The 21,871-nt window shown below is 40.6% G+C and overlaps 1 protein-coding gene across 1 annotated transcript in view; it reads right to left on the bottom strand.

Moving 5' to 3' along the window:
• Positions 1-21,871, bottom strand: part of MYO1D (myosin ID) — a 301,572-nt gene that overhangs the window by 117,528 nt on the left and 162,173 nt on the right. Inside the window, exons 17-20 of the mRNA XM_090257605.1 lie at positions 15,962-16,185; positions 10,320-10,464; positions 9,690-9,794; positions 2,760-2,873 (exon numbers count right to left, since the gene is read on the bottom strand). Coding sequence (XP_090113731.1) covers positions 2,760-2,873; positions 9,690-9,794; positions 10,320-10,464; positions 15,962-16,185 — 588 coding nt within the window. The remainder of the gene's footprint in view (positions 1-2,759; positions 2,874-9,689; positions 9,795-10,319; positions 10,465-15,961; positions 16,186-21,871) is intronic.

The raw sequence follows: 21,871 nt of genomic DNA, 5'->3' as shown, positions 1-21,871 counted from the left end.
AATTTTATCCTAAGTGCTGAATTCTTCTCCTCCCTATAACATCAGACCTCCAACTATCTATGGAATGTATACAGTACTCCCTCACTTATTATGGGTATTACGTTCTATTTCACCCCGCCACAGGTGAAAATCCGTGAAGTAGAAATTTTACATTTATTTTAGTATTTATATATATTTTAAGGCTTTATAAACCCTTCCCACACACTTACAAACTGTTCCCAGTCCCTTATTAACCTTTCCCACTCTCTTATTAATCTTTTTCCACACTTTTATAAACACTACTTATGTTCTTAAACATATTCTACACTCTTAAACCTACGTAACTTTAACAACATACATATACAGTACTGCAAATCCTGTGATACAGCAAAAAAATCTATGATAAATAATTAAGTATAATATTTTAAAAAATCCCACGATACAGTGAGGCTGTGGTAAGTGAACCACGATATAGAGAGGGACTACTGTACTTGACAATTTCACCAGTACCTAAAACTCAACATGGTTAAAATAGAAATCATTCTGCTTCATCCATTCCCAGCCTCCCCATCACTATTGTCAGCATTATCATTTTTCAAGGTTCCTTGTCTTAAACTGTTTTCAATTGCAAAATATTTCAATCATACAAAAAAGTGGAAAGAATAAAATAACAAATATGTCCCTATTATCCAGACTTAATATTTTGCCATATTTGCTTCAGACTTTAAAACATCTTAACCGATCCAGCTGGAAGTTCCCTATCCCATTCAACTTGCTCCCCTCTAAGAGGCAGCCGCTACTCTGAAGTCAGTTGCTCCCAGAAGCACACCTTGAGACAAAGAGTGGTGAGCCCAGGGAACTGATGTGGGAGGGGGTTCAGGGAAGGGAAGGCAGCCAATCAGGAGGGCTCTTTATGAAGCCAGCTTCCACTGTGGGCAGCTGCAGCTCACTCCTAGGGAAGCCCTAGGGAACAGTATAAAACACACCTCGGAATCAGCTTGGTCAACGGTGGTGTGTTGGAAGCATTTATCTCCCCACCCCCCCATGAGTCATTGGGTTGCTGGGGTGTGTGGGAGCAAAGTGGGTTCTGGCAGCACAGTCTGACAAAGGTGTTGGCTGCTGGAGGTCAGGCTGATGCATACAAAAATAAGGGGCGACAGGGGATGAGGGCTGACTGCTGACAGCACCGGCAACAGTGTGTGTCCGTCCTACTGACATTGTCTTGCCCTTTCTACAACTGTTAAACATCATTAATTTTTGACATATAATATTATTGCCAATATGAACAATAATAATGGGGAAGGGCAACAATGGATATAAATATACACCAGTAAACATGAAAAAAGGAAGGTAGTTTGGGAACATGACTTCAGTTCAAAGAGTTGGTTAACTATTGAATTTATGTCCTGTGCCTGACTGGCCTCCACTTAACAGAAAATAAGAAAAAGAAATAAAATGCATACCACAATTTATGTTTGCTTGGTTTCACGCTTCACAAGACTTTGACAATAGTTGATTTTTCCCCTTATCTTCCTTCGCCTCCTACTTGAAGACTGCAGGGCTTAAACTGTGACTGATATATAAGATTACAAGCCTTTGCTAAGAATATATATGATCGCAAATGTCTTAGAATGGCATTTTCTTATTAGCTGCAATCCATTAGCCTTCTCCTGGAAGAAAGGTTTGTTTGTGTGTGCATGCTCACACATGTATGTGTGCATGTGCATACACATTTGTGTACACACATGTGCGCAGTGTGTATCTGAGTGCATGTGTGTGATGCATCATGAAGACAACTCTCAACCTGGGCAACAGTCTGGGCAATGAGCCTGCAGTGATGTTCAAAATCATTTAGCAAAGCCAGGGATAATTTGCCTTCTTTGTGCTTCACCACCAACAGGACTCCTATTGAACAAAACAAAACTACGTAACAATGCTTCCCATTCCCTTTTGCAGAGACCAAAAGGATTTAAAACAATCTTTAATAATAGTCCTCATATATTCTCTTATTGGGAAAACACAGACCTTCCTTGTTAAGAACCAGCAGGGAGAGAAAAATCATGTCACATATGAAAAGATCCAATAGTCCAGTAGGATCTTTCTGAAGAACCAGAACAAATAGTCATTTGTAAAGCAGACCCCATAAAGCAGGAAAAAAAATCATATTGAAATTCAAGGAGACACCTACCAAATTTCATATTTCAAATAAGAAACTGATTACATAATTTGAAAACCCCATGGAGATGGTGAACAACTGAGTGGGTTTAGATCACAGGTAAATTACACTGATGAAAAAAATTCTGAAACAGCATAAAATTTGCATTTGAAAGAGAGGCAATGTTTTCATACAGTAATTCTCTACTGTTTCTCTACCTGATCTATTTCCATATAAAAACAAGCCTTATGAAAATAAGTAAGAAAATATACTATGTGTCACAACCTTGAAGCAATGAGTAGGCTCAGGAATAGAGAAAGAACATGCCTAATGAAAATAAATAAGAAAAAAATATATTATGTATCACAACACAGAAGCAGTGAATAGAATGAATAATAGGGAAAATAACATAGAATGCAGTCTCTACCCTTTAAAAAACACCTTTGCTAATCTATCGGAAGTTCTGGATTCTCCTTATAGAAAACTGTACATTTGTATAAACATAACACTGGCATAAAATTTCAAAAATTCGTAGGCACCCTAAAGCCCCAAAGGTTTTAGTGATCAGACTATTAGCCCACAAGTGGTTTATGAGCCTTTACTCGGAGAGAAGCAGAATACTTACATTGTACAGAGGGATAGTCTTCATCACCTTGTACTGCTTAGTGGGATCCATTTTATACAGGTGACGATCAGTGACAAAAATTGCTCGGTCTTCCACCTTACTAAATCGATTGACCTGTAAAAAAAACCAACCAATAACTATCATCTCATGAAGAATGAATTCAAATTACCTGGCAGGAGAATATCTAGGGGCAGAGGGGCTGACTGTGGAGATGCGTTCTGTAATCGATGGTACCACGGGGGCCGCTCTGCTGGATACAACAGAGATCTAAGGGGCAGATTGGTAGAATTTTACAATTTTATAATTTAACAGGGGAAACAAGAAAAACACAAAATAATGAGAAGACTGAAAACATGTAACCCAGATATTACAAAGAAAAAGATAACCCACAGAATACAAAAAAATTTTTTAAACAAATCATATATCTGATAAGGGACTTGTATTTAGAACATATAAAGAACAGAATATATATTGTATCTAGAATATATAACTCAATAATAAAAGGACAAAAACCCAATTAAAAATGGGTTAAGAATCTGAACAAACATTTCTCCAGAGGATATACAAACAGCCAATAAGCACCTGGAAACATGCTTGTTACTATTAGCCACCAGGGAGCTGTAAATCAGAACCACAATGAGATACCACTTTGTATCCATTAGGATGACAATAATAAAAAAGACAGATAATAATAAGTACTGGCCAGGATGCAGAGAAATTGGAGCCCTCATCACTACTGGTGGGACTATAAAATGATGCAGTTACTTTGGAAAATAGTCCAGCAGTTCCTCAACCAGATAAGCATAGACATATGACCCAGAAATTTCACTCCTAGGTATATATAATCACACAAAAACTTGTGCCTGAATGTTCACAGCAGGATTAATCACAATAACTGAAAGAGGTAGAAACAAATAAAATGTCAACCAACTGATGAATAGATAAAATAAAATGTGATATACCCATACAATGGAGGATAAATTGGCAATAAAAAATGAAGTACTGATACATGCCGTATCATGGATGAACCTTGTAAACATGTTAAGTAAAATAAGCCAGTCACACAATCAAGTTGTATAATTCCATTTATATGAAATGTCCAGGATAAGCAAATCTATAGAAACAGCATGTAGATGAGCAGTTATGTAGGGCTGGGGGAAATGAGAGGTTTGGATGAATGACAGCTAACGGAGTGTGGGATTGCTTTTCGGGGTAAAAAAAATGTTCAAAAATTGACTGTGGTAATGGAGCCCCAACTCACTCCATTATAAAACCTATTATAGTAAAAAATGATCACCGTTTTCTATGACCTTCTATTCCACAGTTGTAGAATAAAATATATAGAATATATGTAGAATTAAGAATGAAATAAAAAATTAACACTGAAACCAACTGGCTTAATTAAGTGCTTTTGCTCATGCAGAACCCTGGACACATCATTACTTGCTGTTTGGAAAGAGAGGAAATAAGGTTGGCTGGTGCTTCTAAACATCAAACAATCAAGTTACATCTATCCTTAGTCTGTATCTTCGCATAATGAAGTTGGGGTACTCTCTACATCTCTATTAAAAGTGCATTTTTTTCATTTAATAATTAAAAAACTTGAATAATTTCAAGGACAGCTGACTTGTAATTTTTTAGACCATGGATGCTTGCTATAAAAATATACTTGTTAAAAGTTTGTGTAGAACAGTGTGTTTTATTATTTACTTTTGAAAATCATCACCGAGGATATGTTTATTGATTTTAGAGGTGGGGTGGGGGAAGCAACATTGATGGGAGAGAGGAAGATTGGTTGCCTGCTTCCCAACTGAGCCACCTGGCCAGGGCAGAACACTGGTTTTTTTAAGTGACAGTTGAAACTATGTTTGGCAAGAGGCTCGTTTTACTTATTAATCTTGTGATAATTAATCTAATGACTACCTCACTAATATAAGTCTAATTCAGTAGATATAATATATAGATTGTTTTAAATTGGAAGTATATAAAAAAAGCTGCATTCCTTGTAAAATAGTTACAAATAAGTTATCAAAAAAATTATAAGAAAGACTAACAACTTTACAACAAAGTAAAAATCTTACATAATACAGTATGATTCCTTTTATAATGAAGGTCAAGAAACAGCAAAACTCTGTATGGTAAAAGAAACCAGAGTAGTGACTGCCTTTGGTGGGGGTGGGATGTGGCTGGGAAGGGGAATGAGGGAGCTTTTTAGGGTGATGAAACTGTTCTGTTTCTTGATAGGGTTGTAATTTACATGGGTGTGTGTACTACTCAAAACTCACTGAACTGAATACTTCAGATAATGTGTATTACCTGTATTTAAATTATATACCTTGATACAAATACACAGAGAAAACAAAAACAATGTAGGATCTCAAATGTCCATGACAGATTTTTATTTATTGCCCTATTATTTCATGAACAGTAAGCTCCTTGAGGGTCGTGATCATATGGTACCTCTTGCCTCATACCTCACAGCACCCAGGACTGAAGTGGGCAACCTACGGAGCATTTACTGTGTCATCGTTGCTGATCACTTGGTTTCGAGAGTACTCTAAATCCCACAGGATAATTTCAAGAGCTCTTCTTTGCCACACAAGCCAACCAGTGTCGAGGTTGGGGACTATCAGATGGGAACACAGAGGAAGGTGGCTGCTGCACATGGGGGAGGCCGCATAATGTCGAGGAAAAATCCCCCAGAGGCAAATAGAAGCACAGTTGCTCAACAGCTTATCCCCATTGCCCAGTCTGGTCCTGGAAAAACTTTATTTCTTCACTGAAGAAAAAGGAACTGTGGGCTTCTTGCTTTTTAATATCTGGGGCAAGCTCCTTGATGGGTAAGCTATCTCTTGAATATAAAAAGCTCTCGAACATTAGCATGTATTATATAAGCTCATGGATTGCTGATTTGGAATTATTTATTCTCCTGGTTGGAATTGTTGAAATTTATTTGTATATTGGCTTTTCTCATAAAGCGTCTTCTCCATGAGTTGATTTAATTTTTCCCTTCAAAGTTGAAGTTTCACGATCAGCCATCACTGTAAGACTCTGTACACGGAGCGCTGACAGACAAGACGGACTGTCCTGAGTGAAACTTAATGAGAAAAACATCTCCCTGCCTGTGTCTGCAATGCTCGGTGACAGCTACCCTTAGAAAATCTTTAGACTCACTAACTAGAAGTAGAGATTAATTGGAAAACACTGTTAGCGTTGGTATGATATACACCTAAGTAAAGAAATCAGGACAGGTAGAATGGGACACAGAAGATGTATTGTTTTAGGTAGAATACAGCAAACTAAAATTCAGGTTTGAATTTTATTCAGTTTTCTTCCTCTTGCCTCCTAGTTTTAGAAATCAGCCAATTTTCTAAACATTTCCTTATAAACAAAACGTATTTTTTGTCTTGACAAAAATGGTATCTGTAATTAAGAGTAAAATAGAATTGATGTGGTGAAATAATAATTTATCTTGGTAATAATAACTATTTGTGTCGCGTGGTAACAGTTTTCACCACGGAAGTGAACTGGTATTTGTCAGAAGACTGGAAACAAGTGATGGCAGTTTCTACATTAGCATTTTCTAGGTCGTTCAGCACAACACTAGCCTTACGTGGTACTTTGTGCAAGAAAGGGTTCCGCGTCCAGCTGGTCTGAGGAACCATGCAAAGCACGGCCCTCCCTGGGATCCTCATAACCCACGGACACACTAAGGCTCTCAGAGTGCTGTGCTCAAAGGGCATGTTCCATGGTCTAACCCAGCACTTCCCAGACACGGTGAGTCAGGGCCCCCTTTCGAAAACACATTCAGATTCAACAGAACACTCGTTTGTGAAACCCATGTGGGAGAACATTAATCATCATTTGTATCCATCTTAGAATACGGAGAATAGAGAACATCTAAGATGAAATCTGAATAATAAGCAAAAGTGGTGTTCCTCATCTTTTGTGAATTCATATAGAAAAATATGAGTACATTGCAAAAAATATGAAAAAACAGCTTTTTTGCCTAATTTCACAAGTCACGCAAGAGCGGAAAACAATAGGCCACAGTGGCAGAGTGGAGAGTACTGTCCTTTCTATGACACGTCCATGAGTTACTCTGGAAACCAACAAACAAAAACCTCAAAGCAGCAATTTTATTGAAACTGTTTAGAAATATTACCTTCTTTTTTATGCAAAAATGTAATTTCTAAAGAGAACAGGTCATAAATCTTTACCTTCTAGTTTAGCAACTCACATCATCCTTAAAACATGACCAAGTGGGTGGTAAGGACATCAGGTGACAAAGTGAAGGCTTTAAGCTGCATAACTTAATTAAACCAAAATAGAAAGAAAAAATTTTCATACACATATGTAAATTTGTAAACTCAAACCAAATTAAAATGATTATGGCATAGGAGCACTCATTTTCTTCCACTTAAATTCATAAAGTAATAGAAAAACTGGGTTATAGGCTCAGTATTAGACAAGATCTCATCTTATTTCTGCTATTACCTGAGCTTAAAATCCTCAACTAAAGAAAAAACATCCATAGCACCTTGCTTTTGCCCAAACACTTCCAATGATCTGTTTATAGGTTTAATCAGCACACAGGGGCCAGAGGCAACGGTTCCCTGGAAAGCGAGACCAGGAGAAAACATTATGACTGAGAGCGGCTGTCTGCAGAAGTGTCCTACCTCAAAGGGCAGTTTATGACTGTGGTTAATATTAATAGTAAGCGGCTGCTTCGGAAAGAATCAAAGCGTAAAGAAGAGGGCTCTACTCAAATCGTGTCAAGTTTATCTTGGTATGTCCTTGGGATTAAAAAGAATCTAAAGAGGACAAGATTCTAAAGTGGAGAAATATTATTTTGTGTTGAACTTAAAATGCAGGAGCATGACAAAGAATATTTCGGTTTTTATCCAGAAGGACCCAGGGGGAGACATGCTGGGAGAGATCAACTTGTCATCACCCGGAAAGACAGAATTATTGGCACCAGGCTTTTCCGTCATAGGTCATAGAGGAAGATTGTTAAAACCACCCGACTGTCTTTGGTCAATTGTTCTGATCACTAATTTGACTTCCCAGATACCTTGACTCGAAAAAGGAAGTATCCTAGATAGCAGAAAGGAGGACTTACTGAAATAGCTGAAACGGCAGATCCCGCTGTGGGTCTGCGAATCTGGTTAGCAAATGTCATTCCCTGATTGGCTGGCCAAACCTAGGCACACTTATAGACCAGCGTTCGGAGTTAAGGAGTTCAGAACTAGACTCGGGACTTGGGAACCACTCTGAGATACTGCCAGCAAGCTTTCTTTCATGATATTTATTTCATTCTCAGTTTAAAACTGACTGCTTTCTATTTAGTTAAGAAGTTTATATTACATTGAATGATCTCTTTTTTCCTTAGACTGTCTGAACACTAATAGTTATGTATTTTTTTAACTACATGAATAAAGTTTAATCTCCTTCTTCTGTTATAGTATTTGGTCAATCTGATTAAAAATTTGCCAGTTTTGTTGATCTTTGAACCAATTTTTGGTTTTGTTGTTTTTTTCCTATTATTTTTATACACTCTATTGAGTTCTGCTCTAATTTTTATTATTTCCTTCTCTTGCTTGCTTTGGGTTAGTTTGCTTTTTATTTTATTTATTTTTTTACCAGTGTCTTAAGGTAGAAGATTAGTGACAGGAGATCTTTCATCTCTTCTGTTGTAGGCATTACATTTCCCTCTAAGATGGCTTTAGTGGCTTCCCGTAAGCTTAGGTTGGCTGTGTCTTCTTTTCCAAGTGTTCTCGTTTTGCTGTGATTTCTTTTTTGACCGTTGGTTACTCAGGACTGTGTCATTTAATTCCCACCTGTTTGCGCATCCCCTAAACGGCTTCCTATTATTGGTTCCTAATTTCACTCCATCATGGTCAGAGAACACACTCTGCGTGATTTTAATCCTTTTAAACTTATGGAGACTTGTTTTATGGCCTACCATTAGTGTTTCCCTAAACACTCTCAAACTCTAGTTGTTATCAGCATTTTAAGTTTGTCAAATTTATAGCTGAAAAATAATATTTCATTATTTTGATCTGAATAACACTCCATGTATTTTTTGAAAACTTGAAACAAAATACCTCTAAAATCACCAAAACCTGGATCTTTACTGTGAGGTAACTTTTTGACATTTTCTTAATTCCTCCTTTGGATATGGGTATATTTATACCAATATCTCTGCTGGGGCCAGTTTGGCAATATTTTTCTTAAATTCACCCATTTAATTATCATTTTAAAATTTATTTGCATTATTTTACAAAATGCTTTATAATTATTTCAATTTCCTCCCTCTCTCCTTTTCTAAACAAGTATCTTAGGCTTTAACAAGCCAACTATGTGCCTTGCCTTCCACGTCCTGACTGGCACCTGTTCCACCTGCCCAGCTGCTACCGTCTCCAGGAAAACAATGGTCCACGCACATCCTGCTTCAGAAAAGCAAGCACATTCACAGCACGTAACTCCTTCCCCATCCCTTCCAGACCTCGCTATGTCCTTCTCTCTTTTTCAAACTATGTTCTTCCTCCTTCTCCCCCTATTTAAAATAGTAGTAAAACCTGTATAAAAAGTCCTCAATGGCCATTAAATACCGGGCAGACCAGTATGTGCTGTGAAAGATACACATGCAGTAAAATACAAATCCTTGACCTCAGGGAGGTCTCCCCTCTGTTTTAAAAAGAAATGGTTACCAAAACTATCCACTTCCTTTCGGGCAGCGTTATAGCCTACCTCTTACATGCAGCCACCTCAGACCTTCCAGTAATGCGTCCCCATTGACAGGTCCAGCTCACTGATGGCGTAGCTGGTTATGTACCTACTGTTATGGTTTATTGAAGTCATATTTAAGTAACTTTCATCTGAATGAATCTCTTCTTTCCAAGGAGATCTGTTTCAAGATCACCTTACCTTACGGACATGACAGGAAAAGAGGACGTTCATGTATTTGTCCTTCCGTTTCAGTTCATTTGCGACGGGGACAAAGGTGCCTGAGGTCTGAGGTGTATCTGGCTTCTGAAAGAAAAAGGAAACATGGTAAAATGACTGTGCTTAGCATTTCGAACGAAAAGGTGAGCTTTTAGTACACTGCTTTATTACTATGTTTGTGAAGTTTCACACACTCACTTTTTATCTCCCCATCCCAGATGGTACACTATTAAAAAGTTGTTTTTACACCAAAGGTCCTATAAATATTTTAAAATAAGGAATGGGAGACAGGATGAAATATAGCTTTGGGAATTATTGACATAAAGGTGGTAGTTAAAAATAGCTGCTGAATTAGGCAAGGGAAGGTTTAAGTGGTCAGAGCCAAGTTATCAAATGTACCTAATCCATACAGACAGAGACAGGGCACCCTTTTTCAAGTGGGGGGAACATCAAGTATTCAACACTGAGAAGCAAAAAAAATCTTTTAATTTAGTATCACTCATAGAAATTTAGTTTCTGAAGGTGTTAGTCTTTCTATAAATTATTGGAGAAAAAGTCTTTTTTTTCTGTTAAGGGACCAGAAGTGATTCCACCTGCTTCTCCTGGACTTACCGAAGCAAGATAGTTGCCCTCCCAGGCCCTCTGGAGCCCAAGGTCAGCCCTTTGACCCTTCAACATTTCCATGGCTGCAACCTTTGCCCTGACTTGCGGCAGGTCAGAAGCAGGTATGCTCTTGATGAGCTGAGATGCTCTCCATCTATAAGTAAATAAACAGAATATATTAGACTTCAGAAACAGTACCATTCATTCTCAAAAACAGGAATCTACCATTAAGTAGAATTAAACCAAACTACTTGCATGCTACCCTAAAAAGATGCCTCCAAAGTATACATAGCACTTATTAAAATACACAGTTCTATGTGAACAGAGGTATTTGTGAAACTTGCTTCATTGCGCGTTCTATTTGAAAACAACTAGAGTTTAGTGAATGTGGACTCCCCGTAACACACACAGTTAGGGCACAGCTACTTTGGATTCATCATTCATTCATTCAACACATATTTCTACGCATCTGCTAAACTCCAGCCGCTGTTCTAAGCAGCAGAGGCGCAGCAGTGAACAAACAGATGACGGTCCTTTCTGCTGGGTGCTTATATTCTAGCGTGGACAAGGCAACAGTTTGTACAAGGAGGGTCCCAAAAAACTGGAATTTATTTATAAAAATTGTGTATTTGTTCTTACATGTTTAAACGTCAATCACCTTTAAAGTACTCTTCATTTGATGCAATACACCTATCGAGATGGTTTTTCCACTGCTCAACAGTTTCTGAACTTGACGATTTTGATGCCTTTTAGTGCTTCTGCCACTTTTTTGTTTCACCTCTTCCACATTAGCAAAATGTTTCCCTTCGAGGGCTTTTTCCATCAGGGAAACAAGCAAACAAAAATGTCGCTCAGGGAGAGATGGGGTAAATGGGGAGGGTGGGGCACAGGGCTCATGCCATGCTGAGCAATGAGCGTGGCATAGGCAGGTGCGCTTCTAAGTCATCCATGATGAAATGGGCACATGTGTTGAAAGAGTCTTAAAAAAATTCACTGAAGCCGAACACAGCCTCTCACAACAACGCCAGCTGGTACACTGATCCAGATGGGATCCTAGAACACACCTAGTGGGGGAAGCCTGTACTACAAGGGGCCTGCCCTCCAGAAGACAAATCCAGTTTTTTTGGGTCTCCCTCATATGATGCCATAAGTGCTATGGAAAAAAACAAGGCAAGGAAAGGAGGACAGCCATGCAGCAGTGGGGAGGGACAGGCGCTGGGTTATTTACAAAGGCTGGTCTGGGAAGCACCACTGATAAGGATATGTGACAGGCACCTTCAGGAAGTGAAGGGGCCAGGTATACAGCTATTTGAGCAAGAGTCTCCCAGGAAGAGAAAGCAGTGAGTGCAAAGGAGGTGAAGTGTGAGCTTGCTTGGTGTGTTAGACAGAGCACCAGCCAGGAGTCCTGTGATGCTGGTGCAGGACAAGCGGGATGGGGACGGGAAGGTGCGGAACAGGAGAGGCAAGCAGAGGCAGAGCCAGGCAGGCCATTACCAGGACTCTGGCCTCTACTCTGATTAGGGTGAGAAGCCACTGGAAGGTTCTGAACAAAAAAGGGATAAAACCTGAGTCCAGCTTCATAAGATCATTCTGACTACTGTATGGGGAAAGGCTGACCAATTCGGAGGCCACTTCTGTAACGCATGTGGTTGAGGATGGTGGCTTGGATCTGGGAGGTTGAGACAAGGATTGGTACTCGTTCTGGATATGTTCTGGAAGTGCCCGTAGGACTTACTGATGGATTAGATGTGGGGACAAGAGAGCAAGAGAACAAGAGCATTGAAAGTTGGCTCCACAGTTTTTTGTCTAAGCAATTAAAAGCCTAGGCTAAAACTAAGCTTACTGATTGAGAAAACCAAGTACAAGGTCTCTTATGCCCTCAGCAGCACCCTAGCCCTACGTGATACTGAAAGCCCCCTTTTCCGCCACAGGAGCTTGATGCAGGGAGGCTGGAAGCAAACTGAGACTTTCCTCACATCAGTTGAAATAATCAAGGCCAGTGGTTCTCAAACTAGGCTTCCATGGAACACCAGAAAAGTGGTGATCTTTTCCCATTTACATACACAAAAAGTTAGAGAGGTTGGTTTCACCGAAGATTTTCCTGAGGTGTATTCCTGTTTCAAGATGGTGGCTTGAGCCTACACGTTCTCTCTCTCTCTCTCGAATTTCCATTGAAATAATAGAATAAAAAAAAAAATCTAAAGCACCACCAGAACATGGGGGTGCTGTCAATAGACTGGAGGGTGTGAAGACTTTCTGGAAGAGTTGAGGCAGATGGGATTGAGCTCATGGAGAAGTGGCTCCGTGCTGAGCAATCCACTCAGCAGAAGGAGATGGACCCTCCTCCAAGGTGGCCCCAGTAGTCCTTGACCCTGAAGCAGCAGGGCTGGTGGCCCCAGGAGTCCTTGAGCCTGAGGCAGCAGGGGCTTGTAGCAACGGCAGGAGGTAAAGGATTTTAAGGTGGGAGCTGTGCCAGTTCCCTGAACACAGAACGGCTGGCTGTGGTGAGACGGGGGACAGCAGCCGTGGCAGAGAGGCTCAGAGACAGCCGGTTGCCAAAGCAACAGCCACGGGAAAAGTGAAGGCTCAACATTAACCATAGTATCCTCTTCTCTGCTCTCTATGGCCAACTCTCCACTGGGACGGACAGTCCTAAGACCATTCCCAAAGAAGCTGGAAGGGTGACAGGTGGGGAGCAGTCTGTGGTCTGAGTCAAGGACACTAGGGGCAGGCAGGCCCTACAATACTATGAAGCACATTAAGCAATTGCCCCAAGTTGCCCTTGAGCCCCAAGTTTCATTCTCAGTGGGGAGAGGTCCTTGCTCTGCCTATTGGTCTGTTTTCAGCCTGTGTGCCGGGTCAGCCTGTGCCTTCTTCACTGCCCACAGTGGCCCAGGACACGGTCCACACCTAACTGACCCCAGAGGTATGCCGGGGAATCCGGAACCTGACCTACTCAGTCACGGAGAGAGCCACATGGGCTGCTTATCCCACCGAGCAACCGCATCAAAAGAAGTGCGTAACTGACAACAGCAGCTGCAGCCACAAAAATGACCAGTCTCAGCAACGTGATAAAGGGGACGAGGCTGGGCCCGAACCAGGCTCCCAGCCGTCCCAGGAAGAAGAGTTACTATGAGGAACAGGAGTGAGCTTAAACGCGATCAGACACACCCTGAGATCACAGGAAAAAACCAGACCCACATCAGAGTGGAATCTTTAACACGGGTCTCTCAGCAGTCTACAGACCAAAACATCCAGGAATACATTAAAGAGAATATAGGGACTAGATTAGGGGTTGGAAAACTAAAGCCTGTGTCAAATTTGGCCCATGGCCTGGTTTTGTGTTCTCAAGCTAAGAATAGTTTTTACGTGTTTAACCGAACCAAACCAAAACAACATAAAATATATGATAAAGACCACATGTAGCCCATGAAGCCTAAACAATTTACTATCTGGCTCTTTAGAGGAAACGTTAGCTTTTCGACTAGACCAACACAACTATCTAGATTCATTCAGAGTGTGTGTGTGCATGGTCAACAAACAGAGCAGATGCATTCTTTTCAAGATGGTCACTGAATCAGCCCTAAGACGCTGGAACTGTCTTTTGCATCTTGACTTTATCTCCATACACCTGGAACCTAGGCAGTGCCTGCGGCACAGCAGGTGTTGAACATATATCGCCTGAATGAATAAACTATATTTTATAAAAATTAATCAATCTCGGCCATACATAAGACCTCCAAATCTAAAGAAAATCATACAGGCCACAGTGCAACATTATCAAAATCAATAATTCTTTGCATCCATTAAAAATATTATACAGATCTTTACTGTCATAGATAGGTCTCCAAGACTTATTTATTTTTATCCTCATTCCAGGACATTTTTTTTCATTGCTTTTTAGAGAGAAGGGAGAAAAAAAAGAGGAGAGAGAGACAGAAACATCCGTCAGCTGCCTCTTGGATGTGCCCCAACTGGGGGGTCAAACTTGCAATCTTCCAGTATACAGGACGATGCTCCAACCAACCAAGCCACACTGGCCAGAACTTCAAGACTTATTTTTAAGTCAAGTTATATACCCTTATGTATAATCTTGTGTAACAAAACAGCAGGAAAAAAGCCCAAAGAATATGTGACTTTGTATGCATACACACTCATAGTAAAAGCAAAGATTTCAAAAATGCTTATTATGTGTCAGGTACGATTTGAAATGCTTTATATACATATTTTCTTGTAATCCTTTCAACAACCCTATGAGCAGGTACTACTACTATTAGCCCTTTTACAGATAAGGAAATTGAGGCACAGAGAGGTTAACTATTTTGCCCAAGGTTACACAGCTAGTCAGTGGCAGAGCTAAAATATGAACCCAGGTTCCAGGATTTGTGTTCTTAACTATTATATCTCTTATTGTGTGTGTGTCTGTAAATGCAAGGACAAAGATTTAGAAGGATACAAACTAACTGTTAATGAGTGGTTATTTCAGGGGAAAGAAATAAAATGGGCAGAAACAAGTGTATGTGCAAAAGGTTTCAACTTTATATCCTATATATTTTTACATTATTCCACTGAAAAAATGAGGATGTATTCATGTAAACAACTACTTTTTAGATGGTATAAAAAATGCAGGTTGCAGAGAATACAATTCATGAAAAAAATCTTATCTGTGCATTAAAAAGGCTGCCAAGACTTACAACTAACATTTGTAGTATTATACTTGAGAATCAAGGTATTTTTGCTTTCAATAATTCTGTACTGTTTTTTTTCCATAAGCAATCATTTCTTTTTTCAAAACAATAGCAAATGAGGTATATATTCAATATTAAAGAGTTTTCTCTTTATCTTTTCTTTATCTTCTGATATCTGCCACCAATTTACATTCAGTACCTCAGTGATTTCACAGTGTTCTATGTGGAACACCATGATACCAAATGACACATCTGAGGACCATCAGCTGCATCTAAGACACAGCTAAACATATCTGGGTGCACACTGGCAACAAATAAGCTCAAAAAATGAGGAAAAAGTAACTACATAAATAACTAACACTCAGATCCAGGGCAGTTTATAAAAAAATGAAGATCGATGAAAAGGTATTAAATTTTACATGGGCGCTTATTTATTTTAAAGAACAGTGTGGTCTAAAACAGTTGTTTTCTCCCTGCATTTTCATATCACCTGGGAGAGTTGAAAAAGGGCCCCAGCTTGGGCCCCAATCCCAGCCTCACTAGACAGGACTTTCTGGAGGGGCCACTTGGGCAGTGGCATGAATTATAAATTCTTCATGAATTTAAGGGAGAGCAGGCCAGAGAGCCATACTCTGAAAGGATTAGCAGGAATTCTAGTTTGAGTTGTGTGTGGTGATTTTAAGTTATTTTTTGCTCTGAGAAGAAAGTAGCGTGGCTTGATGCGGGGGCGGCGGCATGCTGCTGCCTCTTGCTACAGGAAAAATATGCGTACAGTTCATTATTTTGAGAGGGAAAGAGATACCCTTTGAAAGCCAGATCTGCAAAACTGAAGACATGAGGTAAAAGAAAATGTTCTAAGAGCAAACAACTGAGCCAGTATCCTGGCCTGAGAGTTGTGATTTTATATTACATATTTAAGTGTGCTGCCAGGGATGGATGCAACACATGCTAACAGTTTCTTACCTATTAAAAATGGCTTGTAGGAGCTCCTCGAAACGGCGGAGAACTTTAGGAGGGGTTGGCCACTTCACGTGCTTCCCGTGGTCTTTCATGGTCTTGGCACCATGGAAACGTCGGGCCACCTCACGGATGTATGACTTTACTTTGTAGTGCCGGTAGTATCTGATAATTGTCAGAGCTGCCTTGGTCCTCTTGTACCGCATGCGGGCCAGCGTGCCCCGCCACACCTGCACAGCAGAGGAAAGGAAAAGGAAACGTTGCTGGCTGTCCGGGTCGCAGGTGACTTTGAAATCATCGAGGCTCCTTTACTTATACATTCAACTGGGGAACTCGCACGTGCCACTAAAATCAGCCAGAGCCAAGACATGTCAATTCTGCCTGCCACCAACAGATGGCGCTGGAAGCCAGGGCCGTCATTTTGGTTCAACGGTCTACACTGGAGTGTGGGCTGAGTTTGAAGCAGAGTCCTGGTTTTCACTTTATGATCATGAAAAGAAAGCCAAATTTCAAATATCTTGGGATAAATATTTTAAGAATGTTGAAAGGAAACAAGTTGAGTCAGAACCAAAACCCATCAACATCTGTAGTTCTCTTACGAAACCTAGCTTTACACAGATTATATACATTGGCCACTAGGGTAATGTCACATTGGATTTACAAAGTGATTCATACACAGCCTAGGCAGCCGCTCCCCTAGGTGCTATGTAAACTCCCAAGAATTTAGATGTATTCCTCGGGAAAGGGTAAAACAGATGACGAATACCATATGAATCTTTGTTAAATCTTTTCAGTACTCAGAAATCAATCAGACAATACATAAATGTCTCAATGCCAGCTTTATCCAAGCATAGGGGTAGTTGGAGAAACATATATTTTTCAGGATCCCCTGTCCAGGTTCCCATACTTCTCAATCTTCCAAGTAAAAAGAAATCTGGTGTAATCTTCATCACCGGCTCTTCCTCTATACATGCTTTCCACTACCAATTCCCACCAATTCCACACTATTTCCAGTATTAACCCTTTCCCCCTTTCTTTCTTTTAAATTTTTAAAAATTTATTGATTTGAGAGAGAGAGAAAGAGGGAGAGAGAGAAACATTGATTTGTTGTTCCCCTTAGCTATGCATTCACAGGTTGCTCTTGCATGTGCCCTGACCAGGGACTGAACCAGCAATCGTGGCATAGGGGGACGACACTCTAGCCAAGTGAGCTACCCAGCCAGGGCCCTTCCTTTCCTTTCTGCTACTTGGGAATGTAGCAGAAACTACAACATCCCAAACTACTCTGCTTTCTTTGATAATAAACTCTTTGTCCATGCTGCCATCATGGTCCTGTTATTCTCTGCTGCTTCTTCAATGACCATTCCAGTTCTTAAGACTGATGGTTTTACTTCCCTCCCTGTCTCTGGCCTCCTAAGACCAAGATTTACAACCTTTAGCTCAATGTCTACCATACGGGTTCTCCAGACTCCTTCAGGTTTCTTTTATTTCTTCTTAAGTCCCCAACTGTGCCCACCAGTTTCTCTCAGAAAAACTCATACAATGCCTCTTTTATTCAGTCATCTTAGATGTCCTAATGCAGACTCCTCCAGTTGGCACCGTGTATTTGCCATGTTCTCCTTTTTCAGCCTGCCGCACAATAAAGATAGATTTGTTTGCATATCACATGTGAGGAGGTCATCAGGGGACCCCAAAGAGGAACTAATGGGCCAAGAAAAGCCATGTTATAGAAGGGAAACATGACACGGAAGAAATCTGTGATGGGAACTTAGAGTTCACATATAAACAGAATATATAGACAACGGGGCAGTGAAAACTAACTCATCATTGCAGGTGGCATCAGTATGGAAATCCTTTTTAATCAAAATGGCTCTCTTCTTTGTAGCCAAACCCATCCTGCAGATGGCTTTGTTACGCCTCCACCCAAGTGCTAAAATAAAGGTCCCTTCTTTAGCACCTTGAAAAAACTGAAAGAATACAATTACAGGGTGGCAGTTTGATTCAGTTTCCCGAAGAAAACACATTTTTAATGTTTCATGCTGTTTGTTGCCTTTTTTTAAGAGGAAGGAAATTAAGACTCCCTGGAGCTACATCTATATAGGAAACCAATCTTTAATTTTCAACAAGTGTTTTGCAGAACTTTTTATTAAAATGTTTTTGGTTAGATTCTTTAGTAATTTGGAAAAAAACATTTTATAAGTAAGTGCTTTTTAAGGTGTAGGGTTTTTTTTTTTTTTTTTTTTTTTACAACCTTTAAAATTTCGTCTGTGTTCTTGGTTTATTTAGGTTTTGTCTCGTTGAAAAATCAGATAGTACAAAAATGCTATGAAAAGACAGTTCTTCTGCTGGCCTACCCAGTCCCACCTCCCCACCTCACAGCCCCATCCCACACAGACCATTTTAACTGCCTCTCCTGGTATTTACCAACAATACACAGGCTGTTACTTCTTAATTACAGAATCTGGTGACTTAGCTCTCTCGCCACTGCTCTAACCTCTCCTTCATCATCCCAATAATAATTACATTAAAAATTTCAAGTCTACAGTGTTTACATTATTACATGTTATATTAACTGTTATACATTGCATAATTTACATAGTATATTTCATATTACATATTCATTTGATTCACTGATGTGCTAAGGAGTATGACTAGCTTCCCATCACTTTTTCAGGTAAATTTGCTTTTACTTATAGTTAACAGCTGTCTCATGTTAAATGTCTGTTTATTTTCTATATACCTACTGTTAATTTTTGCCAAATGCGCTAACAGACACATCAAATGACTAGGAATAATTTTTCCAATGGTCAAGCCCATCAACTGCATCTTCTGTGATGTTCCTTGTGTCCTTATGCTCTTTTGGCCCACGGCACGTTCCTGTCCTGGGACTTTTAACACAACTCTTCCATGTTGGATCCCTGATTCCTGAACTTATGTTTTCCTTTTTCTTGGTTCTTCTCCCTCCAGTAGCTTCCAAGGAAGGGTGCATGGCCAGGAAACGTCTCTTCTCTTTAATGTGAGTACAGAGCAGTTGCCTGAAACACGGCCTGGTGTGGGGTGGGAGAGCAGAGTGGATGAGAACAGGCTCTGGGCACAGACGGCCGGCGCTCCAGTCCTAGCCCCACCTTTACCAGCTGGGTCAGCGTGGGCAGGCTTCTTAACCCCGCTGGGCCTTAGTTTTCTTGTCTGCAACCACGGGGATGGTAATGATACTTACCTTGTAGTGTTGGGGGGATTAATGGAGTTGATACACATGAAACACTTGAAATAGTGCCTGGTGGGTAGGGGGAGTTCAGTACACATTGGTCGTTAAGACTATCTGAAACCTTTGTCTTTAGGAGTCTGTGCTCCTTTTTCTTTTCTTTCCGACGTGCAGATTTTTTGCCTTAAGTCATATGTCAGTGTGACCTGGAAACTCTTAATGAGTATGAGCCATTCCTTCTCAGGATTCCATTTATCCCAAATAGTGTTTGGGTATTATTTTATTCTTCTACTGCTCAAGTGGACTGATTGATATGCCTCACCCAGTCTTTCGGCTGCTGAAGCAGAGTGGAGGCACAGCTGGGGCTGTGGGCAGCTCTTGGTCATTGAGTTCCTTCCTTAATACAAATAAAATAAATGCATCAGAGGTTTGCTTCACTGCCTGGGGTGTTCCATAGGCTTTTGACTAGGTTGGGTAGATATTTTTTTCCATGTCTTGTGGAGCTTTTATTTGGTTTGGCTGTAATAATTATTCCTATGAGATGCTTCCCATATTCCTTGCCCACGTATTGACTGATGTATCAGAGGCAGGAAAGATGGTAAACTTCTCGACTCTTCTTGCCTGCAGGAAGATGTCTTCTTGATGGAAGAAAGGGTCCCAGGGAAGGTGTGGTTTATTCCAAGCTTTCCCTCTGGGTCATTTTTACACTTAAAAGTCAGAACCTTGAAAAGCAGTGTGACTTCTCAGAATTCCCTCCTGTACTTCTGCGCGTTCCAATCTGCTCTTTGAAGAACATAGTGATTTTTTTTTTTTTTTACCTTCTTTCAAGTTGGCCCAGTTTTTCTTTGTCTGGATGACATTTCTCAAAGTTTATGGTATGAAGTTGGAATCTCTTTTTGGTTTCAGGGTTGATGATATGTTCTTTGTTATTTTTACATTTTTGTTAAATTTCAGCAAATTTTGGGGAAAGGAATTTTGTGAACCTGCAGTTTTATTATCAACTTTACCTGAAGTCCCTTAGGCTTTTTTTTTTTAACATCAGAAAAAAAAGCACTGGGAAACTACAGAGGAGAATGATTTATGCAAAAAGTAATTCATGTATTTTTCCTTATAATCTAATCTTTTTGGTATAAACAGATACGCTCCCATAAAAAGTTGTATCAGTATGTGTGGGAAGGTTGCTGTTGATTTTTCCACCAAGGGTATGCAGGTTGGAATTTAAGGTGAAAGACAGATTTTTCCATTTCCCTCTTGTTTAAAGCACCTTAAACCGCTGTGTTTTTCAGGAGTCCTACAAACGTTACCTCTGTAGAGGACTTGGCCTGATGGTGGAGCGTCAGAAAGCAGGTTATAGTCAATAAGCAAATGCTTAATGTTTGTTTGCATTTGCCTGAAGAGATTCAGCAAAAACAAGGGAGCCAAAGGGACCCACATGAAACAATACTCACACTAAGAGTGTAACCAACCAGACACTACATGCTCTAGGATATAAGGTCAGGGAGTGGAAGCTGGAAGCTGAAAGAGGCGCAATGGGACCTGGGAGGGGAAGTTCAGCAGAAGAGGTAAGGCAGAGCAGAGGGACAGAGGACAGGGCGAGTGAGACGTTTCTTAGGGAAAAATACAGTAGAGGCCAACAGGCTGACTCAGCGGGAACACCTGAGATCTAAAGAGAGCGCACTAGGGCCACAAGGCACGCATCCTTGCTGCTGAGTTTTGGATCCAATTCCTCTCTTCAATACCTTGACCCCCCCCCCCCCCCCCGTAGTCAATTCTCAACACAGCAGCCAGAGTGATCCCTTTAGGACCCAAGTCAGATCACGTCACTTCTCTGCGTAAAGCTCTGCCACGGCTCTCCATTTCCCTCAGAGTGAAGGTCAAAGGCCCTGCCCGGCCTCCCAGGCCTGCGCGGTCTGGTACTGCGGTGTCCCTCACCTCCCCCGTTCTCTCCCTTCACTCCAGCCACACGCTGCACAGCCTGGGCACCCTCTCGTCTCACGGCCTGGTGCTAGTTTTCCTTCTGGAATGAGCTTCCCCCAGGTATCACCTGGTGAACTCCTTCCCCTCTCTGAGTCTTTGCTCAGTGGTCACCTTCCCAATGAGACCTGACCATCCTACTTAAAACTTCACCTTATCTCTACCCTCTCCCCCTGGTACTCTCCATTCTCCTTATCATGCTCTACTTTTTCTGGCCTCCAGCACGCAACACCTTCCAAAATGTTGTGTAATTTACATATTATGATATTGTTTACGCTCTCCCCTCACTGGAATTTCAGCTCTACGAGGCTGGGGTTCTCCATCTCTTTTGCTCACTGATAAATCTCCACTGCCTAGAACAACGCCAAGGAGAGAGGAACCAGTCAATACTCTTTGTTGAATAAATGAATGCTTTCAGCTCCATCTCCCAAGTCTCAATCTTTAATTTTGGCTGTTATGTTTTCCATGTTTAAGAGCTCATTCTTATTCTCCACATGTTCTTTTAAAAAATACATTGCTCTTATTTTGCAAAAGCAACACCTCTCCTCTCTGAGTGCAGGAACCATGATTTTAACTTACATGCTGCTCCCTGCACTGTATGTTACCTCTGAATCCCCTCTTCTTCCATCTGTCTTGATCTTGGCCCTTGGGGGTCCTTGGCCATCCATGCACTGAAGCAGGAAATGCAACCTGGAAGCTCTGTGTATCTGTTTTATGAACAGTGAACTTTGCTGTGGGGT

Source organism: Furipterus horrens, unplaced genomic scaffold, assembly GCF_987537825.1.
Source record: "Furipterus horrens unplaced genomic scaffold, mFurHor1.1.pri manual_scaffold_11, whole genome shotgun sequence".
NCBI lineage: Eukaryota > Metazoa > Chordata > Mammalia > Chiroptera > Furipteridae > Furipterus > Furipterus horrens.
This window is presented reverse-complemented; position numbering and strand designations above follow the sequence as displayed.